At 50.0% G+C, this 25,391-nt stretch overlaps 1 protein-coding gene and 1 pseudogene across 2 annotated transcripts in view; one reads left to right on the top strand and one right to left on the bottom strand.

Moving 5' to 3' along the window:
• Window positions 1-10,784, bottom strand: part of TTBK1 (tau tubulin kinase 1) — a gene marked incomplete at its 3' end in the record, with an annotated part of 36,140 nt that extends 25,356 nt beyond the window's left edge. Inside the window, exons 1-10 of the mRNA XM_081246816.1 lie at window positions 10,662-10,784; window positions 5,594-5,741; window positions 5,273-5,346; window positions 4,932-5,072; window positions 4,035-4,139; window positions 3,533-3,598; window positions 2,980-3,072; window positions 2,768-2,893; window positions 1,309-1,463; window positions 147-378 (exon numbers count right to left, since the gene is read on the bottom strand). Of these exons, the coding sequence (XP_081102942.1) occupies window positions 147-378; window positions 1,309-1,463; window positions 2,768-2,893; window positions 2,980-3,072; window positions 3,533-3,598; window positions 4,035-4,139; window positions 4,932-5,072; window positions 5,273-5,346; window positions 5,594-5,741; window positions 10,662-10,769 (1,248 nt within the window). The 5' untranslated portion in view covers window positions 10,770-10,784. The remainder of the gene's footprint in view (window positions 1-146; window positions 379-1,308; window positions 1,464-2,767; window positions 2,894-2,979; window positions 3,073-3,532; window positions 3,599-4,034; window positions 4,140-4,931; window positions 5,073-5,272; window positions 5,347-5,593; window positions 5,742-10,661) is intronic.
• LOC308623600 (small ribosomal subunit protein uS8-like) lies at window positions 6,722-7,133 on the top strand (annotated as a pseudogene). The gene has a single exon. The product of its transcript is annotated as a small ribosomal subunit protein uS8-like (transcript).
• Window positions 10,785-25,391: the final 14,607 nt, after the last annotated feature.

Here is a 25,391-nt window from a genome sequence, read left to right as displayed (position 1 = left end):
GAGCGCTGGGAGGCCGGTGATCCTGGGATGGGGCCGGGCCAGGGAGGCAGGGCGAGCGGGCAGGCAGCTGGGGAGAGGGGCCCACGGGTGGGGAGCAAGGTGGGAGGGGGAAGGCCACCCACGTCCCCCTCCGCAGCTGCAGTTACTTTGCCAATGTTGATCCGGAGTTTGTTCCGGTTGACATCTGTCTCCTCCCAGACTTCAGCCTCAGGACCCCCGGGGTGGGGGGCGAGGTGGGGGCTGGAGCCCAGCCCCTCGGGGGGCCGCCCCGGCAGGATTGGAGGTGCGTTCTCCTGGTCACTCAGGTGCTCGCCCTGCAGCACGTCCTCAGTGTTTTCCCGGAGCAGGTCGCCGGGCACCGGCGTCACGTTGACCACCCTGTGGAGGCCAGGAGGAGGCCATGGGCAAGGCTGGCAGGGGTGCCCTCTCCTCTAGCACAGGCCCTGGAGACTACCCGCCACTCATGAGAGTGGGCACAGGCAAGGTCCAGCAGGGTCGGGGCATCCGTAGGCCCATCTCCATCCCTGGCTTGCAAACCCTCTGGGACCAGACCACCCTCAGGTGGCTCATGGGGTCAGAGAGCTGAAGGGCAATTACAGCACCACCTGGCTCTGTTTATTTAGGAGATCTCGATGCTCTCCGGCCCTGCCAGCTCCCCACTACATTTCTCTGGCTGGCTTCCTGGAGACTAGGAAATGGGTCTAAAGAAAGGATCACTTTGGAGTTCCTGGACCGACGTCTTTACAGACTCGGCACCTCATGTGCTGGCAAGTCCTGTGGGGTCTCCGCAGTGTGTCCCCTGGGTCAACCCTGGGGCTGGGTGGGGAGCCCTTCTCACTCTGGCCCCTCCCTGGGCCACTATATCTTTGTGCTTTTCAGTTAGATCTGAAATCGCTGACCCATCAATTACAAACATCCCAGACTCAACTGAGAGTGCTTGGAGGGCAGGGGCTGCGCATCTCTTCTCTGAGCCCCCACAGGGCCTGGTGCCAGGGCTCAAGACCTGTTCCCTGAATGGATGCGTGTGACCACCAAGAAACAGACAGACTGTGGCGCTGGGGGAATCTCACTCAGGGCTCCCTGCTCCCCAGTAAGGTCAAGAGCTCCGAATAAGGATGCCCCCTCCCTCCCCAGATTGAAGGTAGAGATGTGGCAGAACTTCCTGGGATTCAAGAACCCCGCTTCTGAGCACCAAGAACAGGAGAGACAGCCAGGTGTGTCCAGGTAGGAAGAGGAGGAGAGGACTGGCTTCTCAGGTGACACCTCAGACGGGGTCGTCTGCCCCCCGTCGCCCCTCCCAAGACTCACCCAAACATGGCTGCCGTCTGCCGGGTGTTCTGCTGGGGCGGGGTGGAGGTGCTCGTGGACAGGAGGGCGTCATTGCCCGCCTTCTCCCAGTCAAAGGCCTCGTTCTCGGCGATGCCCCGTTCCTTCATGCTGTTCTCAAACACTGACATGATCAACTGCAGGGATGGGGGTGGCGGGAGGACAGAGAGGTGACCCAGGGGCTAGCCAGGAGGAGGGGGCAGTTGCTGGGATAGCAAGGGGAAGAGAGGGGCCTTCCAGGACAGGGATGGGCCACGAGGGGGCATTGAAAGAAGGGCACATTGATTTTAAATGAAAACATGCACAAAGTATGCAAATCAGCATGCAAATTATCATCTTGACTTAAGCTCCACTGGCTGGACACAAGCCCTTGGAGATCTGTCCCCGGATTACCAGCCCCAGCCTCCTCTGCCATCTCCACCATCTCAGCAGAAGCAGCAGCAGTAGTTTCCCAAACCCACCACCTGGGGTCATGCCTCTGCACAGGCTGCTTCCTCTGCCTGCAGTGCCTTTCCCACTGTCCTCTCCACTCTGAAGCCTTCCCTGAATCCCCCGCCCACACGACTGGGCACAGAGCAGCGGTTTGAATTGTTCACAGGCCTATCTGCCACCTCTACATTTCTAGCAGCCAGCCCAGGGCCCAGCACAGGGTGTGCTTGAAGCTGTGTGGTCTGGGGGAACCCATGAGGCTGAGCTAGGCCTGGGGGGCTTGGCCTCCCACTGCCCGAGTAAGGGATCTCTGCCAACAACCAGGTCCCTGGGTTCAGGAGGTGGCGGCCCCACAGACCTTTCCGCTTCTGACTTAGCTCTCTCCAGAGGGTTCTCTCTGCTAGCAGGACCCCCTTCACTGCGAGCCCACTGTGTGCCTGACACTATCTGTGCTCCCTGCGGTGTGTAGCCGTGCCTGGCACATAGTGGATCTTGGGCAGAACATCCTCTGATCAGTGGGTCCCATAAGGGTGTAGTGATGGCGCCTTGGAAAGAGCACTGGACTTGGAGTCAGGTGTGCCTGAGCCCTGCCCTGCTCCTAACCAGGCCACCAGGCCTCAGTTTCCTCATCTATGAAATGGGGATAATCGTCCCACTTGGCCTCCTGCAGAGTTTCAGTGTAAAGTCCTTGAAAGCACTTGGCTTCATTAATTGTTAAGTGCTGGAATAATAACATAAAGAACACGCAATATCACCAAAGGCTTGTTTTAAAGCTTAAATGAATTAATGCAGGAAAAGTACTGAGAACAGGGTGAGCTCTTGATAAATCTTAGCTGTGACTACTGTTTACAAGAGCACAGAACAGTTTCTTTCGTGTGGTTGGAAGACCGGGGGAGGTGCTCAGGGCCGAGCCGGCAGGGGCGCAGGGCCTCAGCAGGATGGGTGGCGCTGGAGACAGTCACCCATAGAGAGGCGTCGGGGGCGGCGCAGGAGCAGGCAGGCAGGCTCCCACCTGGTAATCGGGCTTGGTGAAATAGTCAAGGCTGGCGATGTGGTCCAGGAAAAGGTGGAACTCGGAGGGCATGTGCTTCAGCAGCATCCGGTGTTCGTACTTCTCCTTGATCATCCCTACCTGCTCCTGGAGACAAGAGGGCACTGGGAGATGGAGCCCCAGCTGCCCCACACCCCCTCCCTGCCCTCAGACCCAGCTGTACTGCCCCTCACCTTGTCCTTGATCTTCCTCCAAGGCAGCTGACCCACTGCAAACTCCACAAGCATGTAGAAGAGGGACCACAGGTCATCGTGGCGGCCCATCTCCTGGAGGTGGGAGCAGGGAGGGGGTCACCCATGGCTCTCAGGTCCTTCCCTGGGAGTGGAGGCTGACCCTTCACCGAGGGACACCAGTCAGGGTGCCTATGGGCAGAGCTGGGGTCTCCCTGAAGCCACGGCTCCATTCCTGACCCGCCAACACACAGAATCCCACAGTCAGAAGTTCCGTGTGTGCTTTCTCATCCACAGAGATTTGTGGTGGGGACAGAGAGGAGGGGATCCCCCAAACAAGGAAGAAGGTGACGTCAGGGAGACGCCCGCCGAGCCCTCTTCCAATCAGGATCTCTGGAGGGGCATCTTCCAGCCCCTGCCCTGCACTCCTCTCCCCACCTCCCATCACAGCTGCCTGCCCTGCCCTCTTCCTCAGCAGTATACTCTGCCACTGACCTCTGCCCCTGACCTCTGCCCTTACTGTCCCCACATCCCTCAGTCCCACCCTGCCACTCACCCGGTTCTTGTGAGCATTGACCGAGGCATAGCGAACAGTCCCACGAAACCCGGCCACATTCCGAGGCTGCAGAGGGGAGACCACCACCAGGAACGTCACCCACTGCCCCTGACCTCGGCCACATCTCAACCCTGCTTACCAAGCCTAATTCTGCCTACTTTAGCCCTGACTGCCTCCTCCCCCATCACCCCCCTCCCCCACCGCACTCCCGAGTCAGCCTGGTCAGGAGCAACCTGACACACCAAGCCCAGTCCTAAACCCGTCTCCTGACCCTGCTCACTGCCCCTGCGTCTGCCCTTGACCAGGCAGACCACAGGGCGTGGAAGTGGCATCCACCCAGGCCAAGGGGGAGAGGGGGACAGGCCGAGTGTGGACCCAGCACTGGGTGACACTGAACACAAGGCCAGGCCTGTCTAGGCAGCTGCGGGGAAAACTGGTGAAGGGTCCCCAGATCAGGGGGTGGGGCGAAGATGCCAGGATTCCCGTGAGCGGCGGTACTCACGGGCCGAACGTCCCCCGTGGTGTTGGTGTACTGCCGGGCCAGCCCAAAATCCAACATGTAGCACTTTCTGTAGGTGGAGGGCAGCCTGCCCATGGCAAAGTTTGACTGGGGGAAGACAGTAGCTGTGAATCTTGGGGCTCCAGGCCCACCTCAGGGGACACCAAGAAACAGCTCTGGTGAGGGGCCTTCCACCCCACATACACTCACATGAGAGTAAAACATCAATATGTACAGCAGGTCACGGACCTTATCTGAGGGGCAGGTGTGAGTATGCTCATTTTAGATAGGAGGAAACTGAGGGCAAACTGCAGGCTTCTCCAAGATCACACAGCAAGAGGTGACCCAGCCAAGGCCCTCCTGGCTCCGAATCCTTGGAACTCCCAGCAGGGCTGTGTGGCTTAGTGTAACTGTCCTGCTCTGAGGCATCAGGAGACCAGCACTGTTCTTGCTGTGTGACCTTGGGCCATTCAACCAACCTTTCTGGGCCTCAGTTTTCACCACTTTAAATTGGGTCCAAGCACCAAGATCCAAGATGTTACAAAATCAGCTACTTGGAATCTCTTACCAAGCCCCAGCCCCTCGTCCCCCTTCCTTCTTCAATCCTTCCATCCTTCCCCAACCCCTTCACCTCTCCAGGTTCAAGGACTATTCAGGTCAGGGGTGAGGAAAAGGAAGAGAAGAGGAAAGAGGGGAGGACACCAGCACGCCCAAGGGGCAGGCAGGGGTGCTCCTGAGAGGCAGGGGAGAGGAAGAGATGGAACATGGGATGGAGAGCAGGAGGAGGGGACAGGTAGAAGAGGCTGTCCCCACCCAACCACTGTTCTGGAGAAGAAACCAGGGGACCCAGGGAAGGAGAGGAGGTGGGGTGTGTGCTTCAGAGGAGGGGGCAGCCCTCACCGGCTTGATGTCGCGGTGCAGGAAGCCCACGGAGTGTATGGCCTCGATGGACTCCAGAATCTGCTTGCCCAGCCGCAGAGTGGTGCTCAGCGTGAAGGTGCCTCGAGGCTGGCTGCGTCGCAGGTCAGCCAGGTTCCGGCCCTGGGGTGGGGGTGGGGGTGGGGACAGGCCCAGCTCAGCTGCCATCCGACCACCACCGCCATGACACTCTTCCCAGCCTCGCCCCAAAGGCTTGCGCCCACTCCCCATTCCTCCCAGGGCCACAGTCTCCATCCCACCCCTGGAGTCACCACCAGAGCTCCTGGGGGAGAGTGAAGGGAGGATGGGCCACGGGGACTCACCTGGAGCTGCATCACTACATAGTTAAACTTCTCGTTGCGGCCACAGCCAATGAACCTGCACACGTGGTCTTTCCCTGAGGGATACAGACAGGGGTCTCCCAACTCCTACTCCTTCTTCCTCACTCCCAGCCCTAAGGGGGGCTTCCCATGCACTCTTGATTCCTGGTTCCCCCAGCCCTGGCCCCATGGCCACTTCTCCCACCTCCTCCTGCCCTTAGGCCCATCATCACTCTTGGACTCTGTTCCCATATCCCCTCACCCATCACCTCTCAGCCCCTGGCTCCATCACCTCTTCCCTCCCATCTTGCCCTGGACCCGCACCTTGCAGCTTTTTGAGCACAGCCACCTCCATCTTGAGGACCTGCTTGGGCTGCTGGGCCGACTCCACCTTCAGGGCCACGTTCTCCCTGGTCAGCAGGTCCATGGCCTCGTAGATCTCACCAAAGCCCCCGCCCCCGATCTTTTTGAGCTACAGAGATGGGTGAAAGGGGAATAGGGGACACAGGGATCAGGCTGAACAGCTCCTCACCCCACCCATTACTGGGTCACATTCACTGATGGGGGCAGGGGCTGTCCTTGAAGGGGAGGACCCCATGGCTCCCTTCTTCACCCCACCCACCCGTGCTCCCACCTCCTCTCCTAGTGCTGGAGACAGAGAGCTCAGTCCATGGGTGTACAACTATTCACAGACGTAGACACAGACACACACACACGCATGGGGCTAGATGTCAGAGTGGGCAGTGGGAAAGTTATGAGACCTGAGACTCCACAGAGACAAGGAGACAAGCCGATGCAGGATTCTGAAGAGATAATGGGCCGTTGTGAGCCTTTTAAGGACAATAAATATCACACTCCCCCCATCCCCCACCTAGACCGAGCAGCCTCCATCCAGAAGCAAAACTAATTTCCAGAACCTTGCAACTTCAGGTGGGTCCCTCCCCCAGGGAGGCCAGCCGTTCCTGGGGTTGGCAGTCTCCTGAAAGATGACACCAGAGGCAGAGAGCATTTAGAGGGGAGTGTTAGGGGGAGGGGACTCAGCAAAGCGTGTTCTCTGGCCAGGCCCCCTGCTGAAGCTCACATCACCCCCGAGGCCCCAGGTCAGATGCCCAAAACCAGGGTGAGCCTCCTGTCCAGGGGAACATGGTGGGGATGGAGGTTTGAAGAGAATCTGTGTGTTCCCAGGGAGCATGGCAGTGGAACTCTGATGTTCTGGGCCCCCACTCCCCCAGCATCCCTGGGCAGGCAGTGAGAAAAGGCAGAGGGAGAAATGTGATAGAGGAAGAATTGGCCAGGGGAGATGAGCAAAGCTGAGTTATGGGGCAGGGTTAAGTCAGGGGCCCAGGGGTCTTGGAGAGTGAGGGTGCTGCTGGCAATGATGGGGGGACAGGGGAGAAGGTGCTGAGTTCTAAGTTGGGACTCATTTGGTTTAAGAAAAATGTACACCTCTTTCCGCCATCTTTCCGTGTCGTCATAATGGTGCGCACAAAGGTCCTGGCTGATGCTCTCAAGAGCATCAACAAAAGTGAGGCAAATGCCAGGTTCTTATTAGGCTGTGCTCCAAAGTCACCATCCAGTTTCTAACTGGGATGCTGAAGCATGGTTACATTGGAGAGTTTGAAATCACTGATGCTCACAGAGCTGGGAAAATTATTGTGAACCTCACAGGCAGGCTAAACAAGTGTAGAGTGATCAGCCCCAGATTTGATGTGCAGCTCAAAGATCTAGAAAAAATGGCAGAATAATCTGCTTCCGTCCCGTCAGTGTGGTTTCATTGTACTGATAACCTCAGCTGGCATCATGAACAGTGAGGAAGCAAGATGAAAAAAACACAGGAGGGAAAATCCTGGGGTTCTTTTTCTAGGGATGTAACACATCTGTGCAAAGAAAATGCCTCAGTAGAAAAAAAAAAAAAGCTATACAGTTCAATTTTCACCTCCCCAGGGAGCTCCCCACCCATGGGTGGCCTGCCCTCTTCCAGAGTCCTCACTTGTGTCCTGTTGGCTTGTAACGTGCCAGCCGCAGCTGGGCTTGCTCATGATTGGATGGAGGCTGCTCTGAGCATCTGTAAACTCCTGACTCTAAGCCTCCTGCATCTGAGCCCGCCCCTTGGCATTTATTCAGCACGCGGATGCCCAATAAATGTTTAATGGGGGTTGAAACATGGGAATGGTGAGAGATAGGGGGCGGGGCAGAGCTGAGGACTGGGAGTTCCCAGCAGGTTATAGTTGTAAACACTCTAGAAAAAGAGAGAAGGATGAAGGGAAGATTTAGAAGACAAGTGGAAGGCTGGTTGGATTCTTGTGCCCAGGAAAGAGGAGGGAGGAAGAACAGTGAGAAACCAGGGTCCCTCTCTACTTGAGAAGAAAGTTAAGGTCAGACTTCTAGAAGAATTTGAGAACAGGAGGAGACAGATGCAGACTCAAGGGAAGCAATGGCATGTCTTCCTCTGGGAACGTGAAACTCAGGGGAGATTCTAGTATCTTCTAGATTCCTTTACGGTTTTCTTTGTGGGAACATGGAGGAAACACCTCGTTGTCTGTGCTCCAGACTCACAGACATCATCTCAGCTCATCCCCAGAGGCTCCCAGCAACACAGGTAAGGAAGGTCACAGGAGTTGTCATTTTGCACAAAAGGAAAACTAAGGCACAGAGAGTTAAGTACCTTGCCCCAGTTCACACTGCTAGTAAGTTGCAAAGCCGGGTTTCACTTAAACCCAGGGAATCTGATGCAGAACCCACAGTCTTAACTGAAATAATGTAGGAACCATTGTCTATACTGTGATTAACAGTCTGAGTGCTGAGATTCAAGGCCAGATCTGCCAGGCTCCAAAATCCTTGCTGGAGATGGTAAGGAGGGCTCGGGGCACCCAAGACATTTCTGACACCTACTCTCCAATTTCCTAGGATGCCAAAGGGTATTTCTCTACCGCCTCCACTTCCAAACAGAGTCTATTTCTCTTTCCTTAGTTCCTTCCTCACCCCCCACCCACCCATTACAGAACCTCTGGGGGCAGGGGAGTACAGCAGGCACCCTAATAATACTTTTAGGAGGCCATGAAAATGTTTTCATTTCTTTTACAATCAGAAGGGGAAAATGAACCTTTAGATCAAAAAAATTTTATTATATAGTATTAATTTATTCCTCATTATAGCAATGCAGTCATACAATTGCAGTCTTTAGTACTTTATTATGTTGGAAGGGGCCGGTAAGGGCAAAAGTGCCCAAGGCCCACGAAAATCACAAAACAGCTTTGCCCACAACCCAGTGACAGGAATGTCCTCTCAACCTCCCTGCACCAGACCCTATTCCTCCCCTCCTAAGTTTTTTCTGGACCCTCTCCCCTGCCGAAGGACCTCAAGAAACACGACACAATAGGACTAGCATTCACTTAGGAAAAAGGAAACCAGGTTTCTTGGCCCAGCTCTGGGTGAACTGCGGTGAGTTTCCACTTTTCCCTTTCTGTAAAATGAGAGTTGGACTAGAATATGTCACAACTCTCCCTCGGCTCTCTGATCCTGATTCTCAGATGGGCTAATTCTTAGGAAGCAACATAGTTCAGTGACTGTTGCCCCAGCAGTCAGACAAACCTGGTTCCACCGACTAGTCATGGGAACTTGGCAAGTTAGCTAATCTCTGTGCCTCAGTTTCCACAACTGTGAAATGGGGATAATAACAGTATCTACTCCATAGGTTGTTGAGATAATGCATGTAAGGCATTTTGCATAGTGCCCGGCCACAGTAAGTGCTCAAAATAAATGCTAAGTTTTTATTGTTATTATAGTTTGACATTCTGATTCTAAGGGGCACCCCTCAAGAAGAAAAAAATGCTATTATTTTTAAATACTCCACCAAATGCCATGGACCCTCATTTTCTCCTGGCACAGCCCATCTGGTCAGTTTTCTTGGTTCCTGAGCTGTGCCTCACTCTCTGTCTGTCCCTCGTGGAGACTGGCTGAGGGGAGGCATCTGGCACCCCACCCTCTCTATTTCTCCAGGGTCCAGGGAGGGAGGGGAAAGCGAGGTCACCTGGCAAAGACTGAGGACTTGCCCCTTTCCCCTCCACCCCTGCCACTTCTCTCCCCACTCATCTCCCACCCCCTCCCTCAAAAATCACAGGAAATTTCTAACCCAATTTCAGTATGTGCGTGAATACCCTCTTTTTCTCACCTCTTCAATGCAAAAGTCCTCCTGCCTCCAATCTGCCAGAAACTATGCCCTGAGCAGGACCCGGAGGGGGTGAGGGTGGGGTCTTGGAGGAACACTCCTCACTTTGCCAGACCCTCATGCCTTTGATTACTGCCCTGGCTCCTCCTCTCCAGGTTTCTGTCCCCTTCCTCTCCCCCTCAGGAAGTCCCCCTCTGGGACATAGACAGCCCTTTCCCTCAGCTCTTGGGCTCCTCCAGTTCCGTCCCTCACCTCCTCCAGTCCCAGAGACATCTCTGACAACGTTGCCACCTTTGCCCCTCTCCCTGGCCACTAGGAGACCTGCCCACTGGGTAGTTGTTGCCTTGGAGACCTGCCCGCAGCCAGGCCCCACTCTCCTCTCAACCTGGCACCTCTGGTGAGCCGAGCACCCACCCTATGCAGACCCACAAGCTCACAGTCACCCCAAATTCTGCCCCACATCATCCTGCCCACATAAAAACAGGACATCAGAGTGCCCTCAAGCATCGGAAAGAAAGGGGGGGCGGTGGGACAGGAATTGATTTACCGTAGGTTCTGCTCAACATACACTACACTGCCTTTGCCTCGACCCTCATGTGTCGCCCTCCCATCGGAGAGGCAAAGCCCTGAAGAGGGTCGGACTACAACTCCCAGCAGACCGAGCAGCCCGAAGTCCTGGGCTGGAGGAGCAAGGCACACTGGGAGATGGAGTCTCGGCATGTTGCACCTGCCGCAGGAAGCAGTGACGGGAGGAGGGTGGATAGAGAAGATGGAGTGCGGATGCGGTGGGAGCCGCCTTCAGGGCCTCTTTCCCCGAACCGAAGCGTTTCTGTCCTCTGCGGAAGAGGAGGGGCTCACTCATTGCCCTTCTCCAAGGTCCAGCAGAGAAACGGCCCCCTCCCCCACCCCCGCCCTCCTCCCCTCAATGAGCTCTGCAGCTCCTGCTCTGACATCCAACCAGGAGTTGTTGCAGGCTGGGCCCGACCAACGTGACCTAGCGGGGAAAGGGGTGAGAGACGGCGGGGTTGGAGAGAGGGCACTGGGAGAAAGCGATTGTCCACAAGTGTAGGCAAAATAATGACCTGCAAGCCATATGCAAGTGAGCTTAGGGGCACCTCCCTCTTAGGGTAGGGGCGCCAAGGGCACCTGTTTTAACAGGTCTCCAGATCCTCTCCTCCCATCCTCCCCCACCCGTCCCTCTGCCCTGCTGGGTCACTCACTCACCACCTTCCAGCGATCCTTGACCACGTAGTTGGCCGGCAGGATGTCGGCCTGCTCCCCTCCCCCACTCATGTTGGTTTCGTCCTTAAGAGCGGCCGCTAGGCACTGCATCCGCCAGCCGGAGGGAGGGGTGTCCGCAGGGCCTGCCCTGAGGGGGCCATCTACCTGGGGGAGTGGGGAGGGACTGTGAGGGGGGCAGGCTAGGACCCGGGACCCACTTGCAGATATGGAGGAGGGGAGTTCCATTCTCATGGCAGGCATCTTTCCCTGGCCCACTAGGTGGATGCTCCAGGGGTCAATGGGGGAAGCATTGTGTAAAAATCAAGTGGAGGTCAGAGGAGAAGACAGAAATGCCATTCACAGGAAGGGAGATACAAACTACAAACTGGAGATGTGAAAACCAGCAACGGGCACACACATGTGATAGAAAAAGGAGAGGAAAATGATGTGTGAACAGGCTGTGGGGAAAGGGTTTCCCAAAGAGACATATGCTAACTAATGTGGGGAAGACTTGCTGACCAAGGGGCACACCAGACTGGAATCAATGCTTAGGCAGGGGAGACCTGAGCCAAGAAGGACCAGTCTGGGGATTCGATCTGTGGCCCCCACACCCGCACATTTCCCGTGCCACACCGTTCCCAAGGAACTGTGTATCTGAGGCATATTGAAAGGGGAGACCTGCTGAACCAAAGGGTGACCCAGGGAAGACACACGCCAGAGTGACAGAGACCTCCAATCAACCATGGGAGATGTGATTATCTGAAAATGAGGAGCTACCCAACAGCCCCTTGAGGATGGTGCTGAGTGAGGAGGCTGCCACCATACTCAGAGCTGAGCCCAAACCACTGACACGGCCATGGGGGTGAGAAGCAAGGATGTGAGTGATGGGGTGAACATAAGGCGATGGATTCAAGACATGGATTTTAGAGGTATGGCAGCCCTGTGGCCACTCAGAGGGAGAGAGGCAGGCTGAACTGGGGGGAGGTGAGGACAGAGGGGAAGTGGAAGCGGCCTAAGATAAGGCAGATGTGCTAGGGGGCAGTGGGTCTGGATGGCCAGCGGGTGAGAGAGCCTCTGCCCACACTTTTCTGTGTCTGCTAAGGAAGAAACACAGCTCTTGTCGCATTCGGATAGGTAGAAGTTGGATATCAGGGGGAGTGTCCCAAGTGTGAGGGCTGGGAAAGCCAGCCAGGGTTACCCAGGGAAATGTCAGTGTGCGCATGTGTGTGTCTGTGTGTGTACCCTCTGTGTGAGTGTGTATATGTCTTTGTGTGTCTTTTTGTGTGTGTCTATCTATGTGTCTGTGTCTTTGTGTCTGTACATCTGTGTCCACGTGTGCTTATGTGTGGTTTTGTGTCTGTTGGTGTGTGATGTGCCTGTGTGTGGGCAGGGGCCAGAAGAGACGGCTCTTTGAGATCTCTGCCACCCCGGTACAGGAATGGATCTTCTCCTCTCTCCCTTCGCCCTACACTTTTTATAAGTACACGGCTCTGGCCTCCCAGTGACCCTGGACAGTCACAGATATAAGGAAGCTCCTCAGGCTGGGTATGGTGGGGGAGGTGGAGAGGAGGAAAGTGCCTAAGATACCAATGGATGGGGTGGGAACTCCATGAGCCTGTCTTTACTTGGGATGGACTCATTCCCCAGGGCTACTGTGTCTGACCATCCAGGTACAGGGGCAGCATGGGATAGCGAAGGCGTGGAAACAACCTTCCACAGGTCATGGTGTGCTGTGAGGGATCTTCAGGGAGAGGGACACTGTCACTCTTTTTCTGCCAAATGACTCAGCTGACTGTTTCCTCCAATCCACACAACTTCAGAGTATCAGGACTGTGAGGATATTAAATAGGCCTCTGCCTTCCTTCTGCCAAGTGGCAAATGGGGCATCAGGAATTCAGAGGGCAGTGAGAGCAATGGCAGGATGAAGGGAGAGGGAGGGATGGGGGATTCTGAAATAAAGGTGGAGAGACAGGTTGAGGACAAGATTGAAGAAGCAATTGAACCAGTAGGGAGGGAGCCTTAAGGAGTTAAACAGGGTGACCTCTGGTGGGCCTTCCAGTCCTGTGATGGTGGATTCTATAGATTGATGAGGAAGATGTGAGTCCTGCTCCCATTCTATAGATGGGCAAGCATAGAGGAACAGGTGAGGTGGGAAAAGGGGGAGTGGAGGCGAGAGGATAAATGAGGGTTCCCTGCCTCTCCCTGCCCACCATCCTTCCCACTCTCTGCCTCAGAGGACTGCATTCAGCCCAGTCTAGGGTTGGATGACACAGACACAAGGAACCTGACTGCCCCATGACCGCCCCCTCAGGACCCTTTAGTGTGTGGAGGGATGGGTGTGTGGAGAGAGAGGGCTTGTGGAGGAGGTTTTATATCTGTCAGCAAGTGTGTATGTATGAGAGTGTGGGACCGATGATGTGTGTGTGTGCGTGCAGGTGTGTGTGCTGGGGGTGTATATCTAGGTGGTTGTGAGCTCATCATGGCATGTGCATATAAGTGTTGGTGTGCACCTATGCAAGGTGTAAGCCAGGTGTGTGTGGGAATCTGGGAGCCCAGGTAAGGAGAGGTGAGGGAGATCAGTGAGGGGTAATGGGAACAGGTGAAGAGAGGTGTGGAAGGGGGCACAGGGAATGCAAGGGACAAGGGTGACGGGATCAGAGGAGGGGGTTGCATAAGACAGAGACAGGTGAGGGATAATCGTGACAGGTGAAGAGGGGACAGGACCATGAGAGGGGCTTCTGGGTACAGTTGAAGGGATGAGGAAGTAGGCAAGGAGGCTGGTGGGAGGACAAGGGAGAGAGGTTATGGAGACAGCAGGGAACGACTGTCAGGGATGCCAGGAGAGTGAAGCCATAGGGACGGGGACAGGGGTGAGAAACGAGGAGCAAAACCCCTGGAGGACAGGCTGGAGAGGGTGGGTGTGCTGGGGGCAGGGCGCCGATCCAGGCCTCGGGATGCGGCCCAGGCTGTGTAGGCCAGCGTCCCACCTCGGGCGGAGACGGAGACGGCACAGGGAGGGGGAACTGGAGAAGGCTGCGCTGGGAGGTGAGCCAGGCCGGAGGCCCGATGGGTTCACAGAAGGAGACCCCTCCCCGACCCCCGCCCGGCCGGCCGGCCCCGCCCCGCCTCGCCTCGGCTTGCCTCGCCTCACCTGCTCTGAGCCCGCTGCGGCTGCGGCTGCGGCTGCGGCGGCGGAGGCAGCGGCTCCGGGCGGCGCATCCCCCGGGTACGGGGCAGAGAGGGGGCGGGGGCGGGGGCGGCTCAGTGCGGTGCTGGGCGTCCCGCTCCCTCCGGCGGCGGTGGCGGCGGCCTCCCGACCGGGACCATCCCGGCCCGGCCCGGCCCGTATCCTTCTCGGGCGACGGCGACGGCGGCGGCAGCGGCAGAGCGGGGAGCTGCCCACAATGCACTGCGCCGCCAGCATCAGCACCAGCCCTGACATCACCTCCTCACCGCCCCGGCTCTTACATCACCGCCCCTGCTCTGACATCACAGTCTACTCTGCTCCTTTCTCCACTCCTGCGGCCCTAGGACTCTCTCTCGTATGGACCTGTTTCTGATCATAGATTCTCTTCACTGGTCTCTGCCATTCGCTTGACCCCCATCCCCCAGCAGGGCCCTGTCACTCTTTACCTATCCCCACAATCCTTACCTGTCTCCATCCTGCTTTATCTTCTCCACTCCCAGTATGTCTCTATCACTCCTCAACTGTTCCCATCAGCCTCAGCTGATTTTCCCACATAATCTTCCATACGTTCATATTACTTTCCTCTACACTCATTTCCCCTCACCTGTACCCACCCTCTCATAAGCACCCCCCCCCGATTTCTTCTAACACCATCCCTCACCTGTAACTCTCACCTCGCCGTATATGTATATATACACCTTACCTCCTGGCTCAACCTGGCCCTTTCTTTCTTTGGTCCTTTCTCCCATCTGTTGACAAACTCTCGTTTCTCTTAGCAAATTAGATGCACATTCTTTACTGTGACATGAAACATTCTTCCCAATATGGGCCCAGAGAGGCTATTATTACCCTTCTGACAGATTGGATTACTCAACATTCCCTGAGCATACTTTTGCAGTTTGTCTCTCTCAGGTCCCTTCCTCCATCCTTCTTGTCTTCAACAAATGCACACTGAGTAACTTCAACAACAACCACAACGACGACAACAATAATAATAGCAGTAACGATTTACTCCTGCCAGACCCTGTTCTGACCTTTCACATATTAATTCATTTAACCCTCATAACAACCCTTTGAGGTAGCGTATTAGTGTTATACCCATTGTATAGATGAGGAAACTAAGATGCAGGGAGGTTGAATAATTTGCCTTAAGTTACATACACAGCTAACAAGTGGCAGAGCTGGGATTCAAACCCTGGCCCCAGGGTGCATGCTTCTAACCTCTATGCTGGCAAGAAGGATCATTGAATCTGCAAAAGTAGCCAGAAGAGACTTTTTGGAGGAGGTGCACTCGACCGTAATTTGAAGGATTAGTAGGAGTTTTTCAACAGATGAGTGGGGCCAGGGCAGAGGGTGGGACAGACTTCCAGGCTGAGAAGACAGTGTGTGGTGAGCTAGGGGTGACCTTGTGCAAGATCATGAATGATGGGCTTTGTGTGCTGTGCTAAGGAGATTAGATTCTCTCCATTTAGTTTTTGGAAGCATAGTGGACAATGTGGTGAGCCATCCAGATCCTCCTTCAGAATCCAGGGATTCATTTCCCTGGCTGCCTGGGGTGCTGAAGACTGGCTCTCTCAGCTCACTCTCTGTCTGTAATTGCCCTTGACCAAGGGAGCTTCCATGCCCAAGATCATGTGCCCTTCCTGGGGCATCCCATAGCCAATCGATGATAGACCCGTGAGTACAAAGGCCTGGCACCATCACCCCAACTCAAGGCCACTCTGAAGGAACAACCCATTTGCGAACCCCCGATAGGGTGAGCCAAGGTATCTGTTGAGGCTGCGTCAAAACTCAGCATCTACTCTGCCCAGTGCTGCTTCCTTCAGTCCTCCTCAGATGTTGATGCTCAGGGCACATCCCAATAAGCCTACTGCATGAGCATCTCTGTCGCAGAGTCAATGTACAGAGGACTCAGACTTTTAAACAGGAAATCACTGGAGAACCGTGAGCAGAGATAAGACAGTCTGATCTGAGTATTAGGTTAGACTTCTAGGTTGACTTTTTTCTTTTTAGAAATGTTGCTGTACTGTCTTCTAGCTTGTATTGCTTCTGATGAAAAATCTGCAGTTATCCTTATCTTTGCTTTCTCTGTATGTAATGTTTTCTACTCCTCTGGCTACTTTTACGATTTTCTCTTTATCACTGTTTTTAAGCTACTTGAGTATGATGTGCCTTGGTGTAGTTGTATGCATGTTTCTTTTTTTTTAAGTTTTAAAAAAAATTTATTTATTTATTTGGCTGCGTCTGGTCTTAGTTGTAGCACATGGGATCTTTTGTTGCAGCGCTTGGGCTTTGTTGCCGTGCACAAGCTTCTCTCTAGTTGTGGCATGCAGGTTTATTTGCCTCTAGTTGTGGCATGGCCTGTGGGATCTTAGTTCCCCAACCAGGGATCGAACCCAAGTCCCCTGCACTGGAAGGTGGATCTTTAACCACTGGGCCACCAGGGAAGTCCCTGTATGCATGTTTCTTGTGCTTGGGGTTTGTTGAGCATCTTGTATCTGTGGATTTATAGTTTTCATCAAGTTCAGAAAACTTTTGGCCACAATTTACTCAGATATTTTTTCTGCTCTTCTCTTTCCTTCAGGGACTCCAAATACTCTGTCTACTAGGCTGCTTGAAGTTGTCCTGCAGCTCACTGAGCTTTGTTCATTTTTTTCCTAGTCTTTTCTCTCACCGTGTTTCTTTTTGGATAGTTTCTACTGCTATTTATTCAAGTTTATTCATCTTTGCTTTTGCAGCATGTAATCTGGTATGAATCCCATTCAATGTAATTTTTTTTTGTAGTTTACATTTCTAGAAGTTTGACCTGGGTCTTTTAAAAATCTACCATATTTAATTTTCCTTCTAACTTCTTAAACACATGGAATAGTAATAACTCTTTTAATGAACTGTCTACCAATTTTATTATCGGAATCATTTCTGAAACCATTTCAGTTGGTTTATCTTTGCGCTTGTAGGTCATACATTTCTGCTCCTTTCCATAGTGTAATTTTTTAAATTGGATGCCAAATATTGTTAATTTTACCTTGTGGTGTCCTGGATATTTTTGTGCTTCAGTAAATACTCTTGAGCTTTGTTCTGGGATGCAATTAATTTACTTAGAAACAGTTTGATCCTTTCAAGGCTTACTTTTTAAGTCTTCATTAGGAGGGAACTGAGAAGCATCTAGTCTGGGCCTAATTTTCCCCACCATTGAGGCAAACACTTTGGTATCATTTACCCAATGCCCCAAGAATTATGAGGTTTTACCCCTTCAGCTGGAGGGAAAGGCATGATTTCCATTTTGTGTGGGCTCCAAAGATTGTTCTCTCTGTTCATTTCAGATGGTTCTTTTCCCACCTCAGATACTTTCCTCACACATATGTGCTGATCAGTCCTCAGCTGACTGTCCCAGGGAACCCTCTGAATATTCCAGAGCTCTCTCTCCTATCCTGTGCTCTGTCCCGCAAGCTAGCTGCCTTGGCCTCCCCTTCCATCTCCTCAGCTCAAGGAGACAGCCAGGCTCAGCCTGGATCCCTCCTGCCTGCAGCCTAGAAACCCTGCAGACAATACACTCACCTGGCTTGTTTCGTCTTTCAGGAGTCACTGTCTTAGGCCGCCTGATGGCCAATGTTCAAACGTCATTGTTTCATGTATCCTCCCAGTTTTTTGGTTGTTAAACATGGGAAGGTATACAGCAAAGGAAACCATCAACAAGATGAAAAGGCAGCCTACGAAGTAGGAGAAAATATTACAAATCATATATCTGATGAGCAGCTAATATCTAAAAAATACAAAGAATTCATACAACTCGAAAAAATCTGATTTAAAAATGGGTAGAGGATCTGAATAGACATTTTCCCAAAGAAGACGAACAAATGACCAATAGATACGTGAGAAGGTGCTTAACATCATTAATCATCAGGAAAATGTAAATCAAAACCACAATGAGGACTCCCCTGGTGGTGCAGTGGTTAAGAATCCACCTGCCAATGCAGGGGACACGGGTTCGAGCCCTGGTCTGGGAAGATCCCACGTGCCGAGGGGCAACTAAGCCTGCGCACTGAAACCACTGAGCCTGCGCTCTAGAGCCCGAGACCCACAACTACTGAGCCCGTGCACCACAACTACTGAAGCCAGCGCACCTAAAGCCCGTGCTCCGCAACAAGAGAAGCCACCGCAATGAGAAGCCCGCGCAATGAAACGAAGAGTAACCCCAGCTTGCCGCAACTAGAGAAAGCCCATGCGCAGCAATGAAGACCCAACGCAGCCAAAAATAAATAAATAAATAAATTAATTAATTAATTAATTAAAAAAAAACACAATGAGATACCACCTCATACTTGTCAGGATGGGTATTATCAAAAAGACAAGAGGGGGTGCCCTGGTGGTCCAGTGGTTAGGACTCTGCACTTTCACTGCCGCGGACCCAGGTTCAATCCCTGGACAGGGAACTAAGATCCATCAGGCCGCACAGTGTGGCCAAAAATAAATAAATGAATAAATAAATAAATAAATGACAAATAACAAGTATTGGTGAGAATGTGGAGAAAAGGGAACACTTGTGTCCTGTCAGTGGAGATGTGTGTATATATATATATATGTAATGGAATATTATTCAGCCATAAAGAAAGGAAATCCAGCCAGTCACAACAACATGGATGGACCCTGAGGGCATTAAGCTAAGTGAAATAAGTCAGACAGAAAAACACAGATACTATATCATATCACTTATATGTGAAATCTGAAAAAAATGACCTCATAGATACAGAGAACAGACTGATAGTTGCCAGAAGTGGAGTGCAGGGGTAGGTGAAATAGGTCGATGTGGTCAAAAAGTACAGACTTCCAGTAATAAGAAAATGAAGTCCTGGGGATGGTAACGGTAGTTAACAATACTGTATTGTTTATTTGAAAGTTGCTAAGAGAGTAGATCTTAAAGTTCTCAACACAAGAAAACAATCTATGACTATGTGTGGTGATGGATGTTAACTAAACTTATTGTGGTGATCATTTCAAAATACATACGTGTATCATATTATTATATTATATACCTGAAACTAATATAATGTTATATGTCAATTATATCTCAAACTTTAAAAAATCCACATAGGAGGGCTTCCCTGGTGGCACAGTGGTTGAGAGTCCGCCTGCCGATGCAGGGGACACAGGTTCCTGCCCCGGTCCGGGAAGATCCCACATGCCACGGAGCGGCTGGGCCTGTGAGCCATGGCCGCTGAGCCTGAGCGTCCGGAGCATGTGCGCCACAACGGGAGAGGCCACAACAGTGAGAGACCTGCGTACCGCCAAAAAAAAAAAAAATCCCATAGGAGAAAGCATGACAAACAAACAAAAAGAAGCGAGGAAAAAGCATAGTAAATATAAAGGATGAAACAGGATAATAGGAAAAACTTCCAAACATATAAGTAATCACAATAAATATAAATTGACAAAGTTCATTGATTAATAGAACATCGGCTTTTTAAAAATGCAGATATAAGCTGCTTACTAAAGACACACTTGGAATACAGAAAGGTTGAAACAAAAGGTGTAAAAATATATGAGTCCAAAAGAATTTATTAGGAAAAAAAGTGGGTCACTTCATAAGGACAAAATGCATACCACCAAGAACATATAACAATTCTGAACTTGTACTCACCTACTAGTCTCAGAATACAAAGTAAAAATAGTTAAAATTACAAGAAAAAAAATTTTAAATCCACTGTCAAAGGGAGATTTTAACAAAATTACCTCAGTAATTGATAAATCAAATAAGCAAAAAAAAATTGTAAGGATATAGAAGGTTTGAAAATAAAACTATAACTAACAAGCATGATCTAAGGTCTATGTGTGTATAGACTATCATATATATAAATAGTATATTATCTACTATATTATATATCTATTTTAGGTATTAGGTTATTTTTATACATAGATATCAATACTATATACATACATATCTATTATATATACAATAGATAGTGTAATATATGTATATTTATAATATCTATAATATATTCTAATATAATATATATGGATCTGAAATAGATATAACAAAATTTTAAGATTTGATGAAACTGGGTAGTGGATACAAGGATATTTGATATACTATTCTTCATTCTTTTCTCATACTTGCAAAATTTTCTAATAAATTTTAAAATTCATAATTATTCACAAGAAAATACAAAACTGAGCACTAAAGCTGAGTCTCCTGTTTTGGCCTTTATAGATTCCTGACCCAGGAAAGATGAGGACTAGGACCCCAGCTGTTCCCCACTTTCACAAAATTGTCCTCATAAATGACGTCACCAGCAAGAAAACAGCCTAGATGCTGGGATGGGGAGGAAATCAAACTAAGAATGTACCTGAGTAGGTGGGTATAGTATATATTAGGTATAATATATATTGGGGCAGAAAATCTCAGCCCTGCTCTCTCTACAACATTCTGAGAAAGGAAAGTCACATTTGAAAAACAAAGAAACAAAATATAAGGAAGGGTAAATCTGCTCCCTGCTACTCCTTCTTGGCTGGAAGTGATATTTGATCTGGGTGTTAATGGCTGGAGTGCAAGGATAAACCGGAAGGAATCCCCCCCATGCTTGATTTCTACTTTCTTTGAATCTCTCCACTCATCGCACATCCCTGCATGACATTGATTTGATTTCTACTCTTGAGCTAACTCTGGCCCTTCTCCAAGCCAAACAGAGTCTCAAGTCTCAGGCTCCTCTTCACTCCTTTTTTTTTTAGTTCTTTGAGTGCCCACTGAGTGTCTCACACAAAACACATGCTTAAAAAAATGTATCCCCAAAGCTATAGATTAAAAGAGACTTAAAAGGCCTATAAAACAATGAAGAAGTTTAAAGTATATGACGAGGGATGCACATTGGGTGATAAAACCATAAAGAAACATAAGGAAGTTTATTTTTGTCCTTACCGTAAAAGTAAGGGCAGTGGTTACTTTTGGAGGGAATGAGGAGGCAGAGATTGGGATTGGGCACATGGAAACTTCTGAGTGGGAGAAGCTCTATTTCTTGACATGCATGAGTGGTGGTTATAAGAGTATTTTATTATACTTCATTTGCCTTAAGGTGGTTTTCTGCTGGTGAGTTTTATTTTAATATTAAGACATTTTTATTGGTATATCCAATGAATGAATGAATGAATGGGTCTGGGCATTGAGCATCCATGGTTGCTAACTTCAAACAAGAGAGACATCCAGGCATTCTGTGCCCCGTGATGGGAGCACACACCACCACCTGTGACGTAGTCTAGCCCCAGATTGAACCTGAATCTGGTCACGCCTCTAGATCCAACTCCAATTTATAGCACAAAGGAACACTTTAAATGGCACTACGGGTATATCATCAGTCAACTCCAGACTGTAAGAACCTCTGCAGGACAGATGAGGGGAGGAGAGAAGATATGCAAGGGGAACGTGTTGATTAAAATAGACTTAAAGGCATGTCAACCAATCACAATATGTGGACTTGATGTGGCTCCTGATTTTATTTTTATTATTTATTTATTTATTTTTAATATTTGTTATCTGTATTTCTGTGAGTCTGGAATCAAAGTGTGTCTCTCATAGGTTGTAATCAAGTTATTTATTTATTTATTTATTTATTTATTTATTTATCTATTTGGCTGCGTTGGGTCTTCATTGCTGCGCGTGGGCTTTCTCTAGTTGTGGAGAGCGGGGGTTTCTTTTTGTTGTGGTGCGTGAGCTTCTAGTTGTGGTGGCTTTTCTTGTTGCAGAGCACAGGGTCTAGAAGCGTGGGCTTCAGTAGTTGTGGCTCGCAGGCTCTAGAGCGCAGGCTCAGTATGTGTGGTGCACGGGCTTAGTTGCTCCGTGACATGTGGGATCTTCCCGGACCAGGGCTCAAACCTGTGTCCCCTGCACTGGCAGGCAGATTCTTAACCACTGCGCCACCAGGGAGGTCCTGTGGCTCCTGATTTTAAACAAATAAATTGTAAACAAACATTTATAACATAATTGGATATACCAATAAAAACATACAATTCAAATTTGAACACTGATAAAATATTTGATGACAGTAAGAAAATCTTACTAAATTTTTCAGCTCTGATAATAGTATTATCGTTATATTTTTTAAAGAAAAAAGAGTATTTTTTAGAGACACATTAAAATATTTACAGGGCTTCCCTGGTGGCACAGTGGTTAAGAATCCGCCTGCCAGTGCAGGGGACACGGGTTCGAGTCCTGGCCCGGGAAGATCCCACGTGCTGCGGAGCAACTAAGCCCGTGTGCCACACATATTGAGCCTGCACTCTAGAGCCCACGAGCTACAACTACTGAGCCCATGTGCCACAACTACTGAAGCCTGCGTGCCTAGAGCCTGTGCTCCAAAACAAGAGAAGCCACCGCAATGAGAAGCCTGCACACTGCAAGGAAGAGTAGCTCCTGCTCGCCGCAACTAGAGAAAAAAGCCCGCACACAGCAATGAAGACCCAACGCAGCAAAAAAGAAAAAAAGATTACAAATGAATTAATCTTCAATTTGCTTTTTCTCACATAACTTCTTTTTAATTCATCTGTATTTGTTACAACTTTTAAAGGAGGATGTGACTTGAGCACTACATTTCCATTCACAAAACTTGCTCTCAGTTACTGTTCGAACGGCTTTACAATGTGCCTAGGTAGGCTTATAATCTTGCTGCTCTAAACAATACTTTTCTTTGGAAAATAAGCCCTATGTATGGATAGTGACTCCCATCAAGTTGGTTCAGTTTAACATACTAATTTCTAGAGGCCTGGCACATGCAGTTGATAACTACAGGGGATGGAAGTTTTAAAAAGTAGATCCCAGAAGATGAAAAGTTGCTTTAACGAATATTTTTCTTTTAAACATCAAGGTTTATGCTTCAGAACACTTCAGTGACAAAAGATTTGGTCTACTAAAGAATCCGCTTGATAGATAGACACTTCAGACCACGAAGTTAACATAGGTTACGTACACCTTACAACAAATGCTACTTCTGTCTGTTAAAATAAAATTCCATCTGTTAAAATGCCAGTATGAAACTAGAAAAGAAGAACTAGCTGTGCTTTAATGCCTAAAGTATCACAGTATCACACTTAGTAGAGAGAAATCTTATCTTCCCTTTAAGTAGTTGTCAAGTCATACAGATTTTTAAATGTAACAAAAAATACTTGAAAACATATTAACAGAGGGAATGGAGACAGTGTTGAACACGTAGCCCATTTGCATCACAATAGGACAGCGAGGAAGTTGAATATGCATGTAGGTGAAACAAGACCATAAATTGGTCATAAATTGATCATTGTTGAATCTCATTATATTGATACTACTTACTATTTTCAGTACTTTATTTTTGCCTTTTTAAAAACAGCGTTAGGTCTTCCCTGGTGGCGCAGTAGTTGGGAATCCGCCTGCCAATGCAGGGAACACGGGTTCAAGCCCTGATCCGGGAAGATCCCACATGCCGCGGAGCAACTAAGCCCGTGTGCCACTACTGAGCCTGCGCTTTAGAGCCCGTGAGCCACTACTGAGCCCATGTGCCACAACTACAGAAGCCCACACGCCTAGAGCCTGCGCTCCGCAACAAGAGAAGCCACCGCAATGAGAAGCCTGTGCGCCGCAATGAAGAGTAGCCCCCACTCGTCACAACCAGAGAAAAGCCCACGTGCAGCAATGAAGACCCAACGCAGCCAAAAATAAAATAAATAAAATAAATTTATAAAAATAAATAAATAAATAAAAACAGCTTTATGAGGAATAACTTACATGTCAATAAAATTTGCCGTTTGTAAGTGTACAATTTAATATTTTGTAAATTTATAGAGTTGTGCAGTCTTCACTACAGTCCAGTTTTCGAACATCTCCATCACCCCAAAAGATTTCCTTGGGCCCTACCCTGCAGTCAGTTCCCACTCCCACCCCGGCCCTCCACTGCTCTGCTTTCTGTATCTCTAAATATGCCCTTTCTGGACATTTCACTTAAATACAGTCATGCAATAGATAGTCTTCTGCTGCTCCCTTTACTGTTATACAAGTTGGATACACTGACCTGCCCACCACCGTTGCTCCCCCAGCCCAACACTTAGTGCCCTGTCCCTCCGACTCAGGCCTCTCTGCATTGAGGCAAGGATCTGAGCTGCCAGCCGTGGCTGGCTCTGCGTCCTCACCCAACTCAACTGTGGACACAGAACCAATCGCAGGGCTTTATATCGCATTTAGAGAAACAGACAAAATATCTCTCTCTTCTTTCTCCTTCAGCCTGAGGTGGGGATGCTAGGCACATTAGAAGTGTGGGAGCTAAGGAGACGGAGGCCAGCTTATTTTCTTGAAGACACCGAGGCAGAAACAAGATGCTCTGTGTCTATATGTGCACATGTGTTCCTCACCTGTGGCGAAAACCAGAGGACGGCATGACCGAGGGTAGGGAGAGTGAAGGAGGTTGCCCCTCAAGGCCTCTGGCCCCTGAGGCCAGCCTCCTAAGTATGCACCTGTGGCTGTGTGTGCGAAGGTGCTGAGAGCACTAGTGCACAGCTGTGCACACACATTTGCCCCATGGTTTGTGTATCTTTGGAGCTGGGTCCATCAGAGGACAGAGATAGCCTAAGATGTCTTTGCCTTCTCTTTGTGTCTTTGCATTTAAAAAAAATGGTTATTGGGTTTCCCTGGTAGCGCAGTGGTTGGAAGTCCCCCTGCCGATGCAGGGGACACGGGTTCGTGCCCCGGTCCGGGAGGATCCCACATGCCACGGAGCGGCTGGGCCCGTGAGCCATGGCCACTGAGCCTACGCGTCCGGAGCCTGTGCTCTGCAACGGGGGAGGCCCCAGCAGTGAGAGGCCCGCATACAGCAAAAATAAAATAAAATAAAATAAAATAATAAAAAATAAAAAAATGGTTATTGTGTCTGTTCTGTCACCCCATGCTTTGGTATTTTATAGTTAATCAGGAAGAATTCAGAAGAAACCTCCAATGATGCACTCCTCTGGGGAATGGGATCTGGGTCTCAGGTCTCCCTTTCCACTGTGTACTCTCTCATTCCATTTGAAGTTTTTGTCCTATATTTGTGTAATTTTCGAAACAAAATGAGGGAGAAATCATTGTTATTACCAGTGAGCCATGGTGTGTTTGCCTGGCTCCCTGCAGACTCTGCTTCTATTAGCTTAGTCTAGGGCTGAGCAGATTACAAAGTGCTATCAAATGCAGCTGCTCATTTAATCCACTCATTCATTCAACAAATATTTGATAAATGTTTCCTATGTGCCAGGCACAATTTTAGAAGCTAGGAATAAAAATACAGAGAAAAATCCCTGCCCTTCTGGGGATTTACATTCTACTGAGTGTAGAAAGACATACAACAAAATTAATCAGTTGTATGGTAATGAGAGGAGAAAAGACAAGGCACAGGAGGGTGATAGGGATGGGAGGCTGCCATATTGAAGAGGGTGGTCAGGGAAGGTGACCTGAACAGACTTGGAGGAGGTAAGGGAGTGACCAGGGAGCTCTCTGGGAGAAAAGGGCTCCAGAGAACAGCAAATGCAAAGGATCGGAGGCAAGAGCATGCCCAGCTTGC

Source organism: Mesoplodon bidens, assembly GCF_964165515.1.
Source record: "Mesoplodon bidens genome assembly, chromosome: 10".
NCBI classification, from domain to species: Eukaryota; Metazoa; Chordata; class Mammalia; order Artiodactyla; family Ziphiidae; genus Mesoplodon; species Mesoplodon bidens.
Note: the sequence above shows the minus strand (reverse complement) of the source record. Positions and strands in the feature narration are given on the sequence as shown.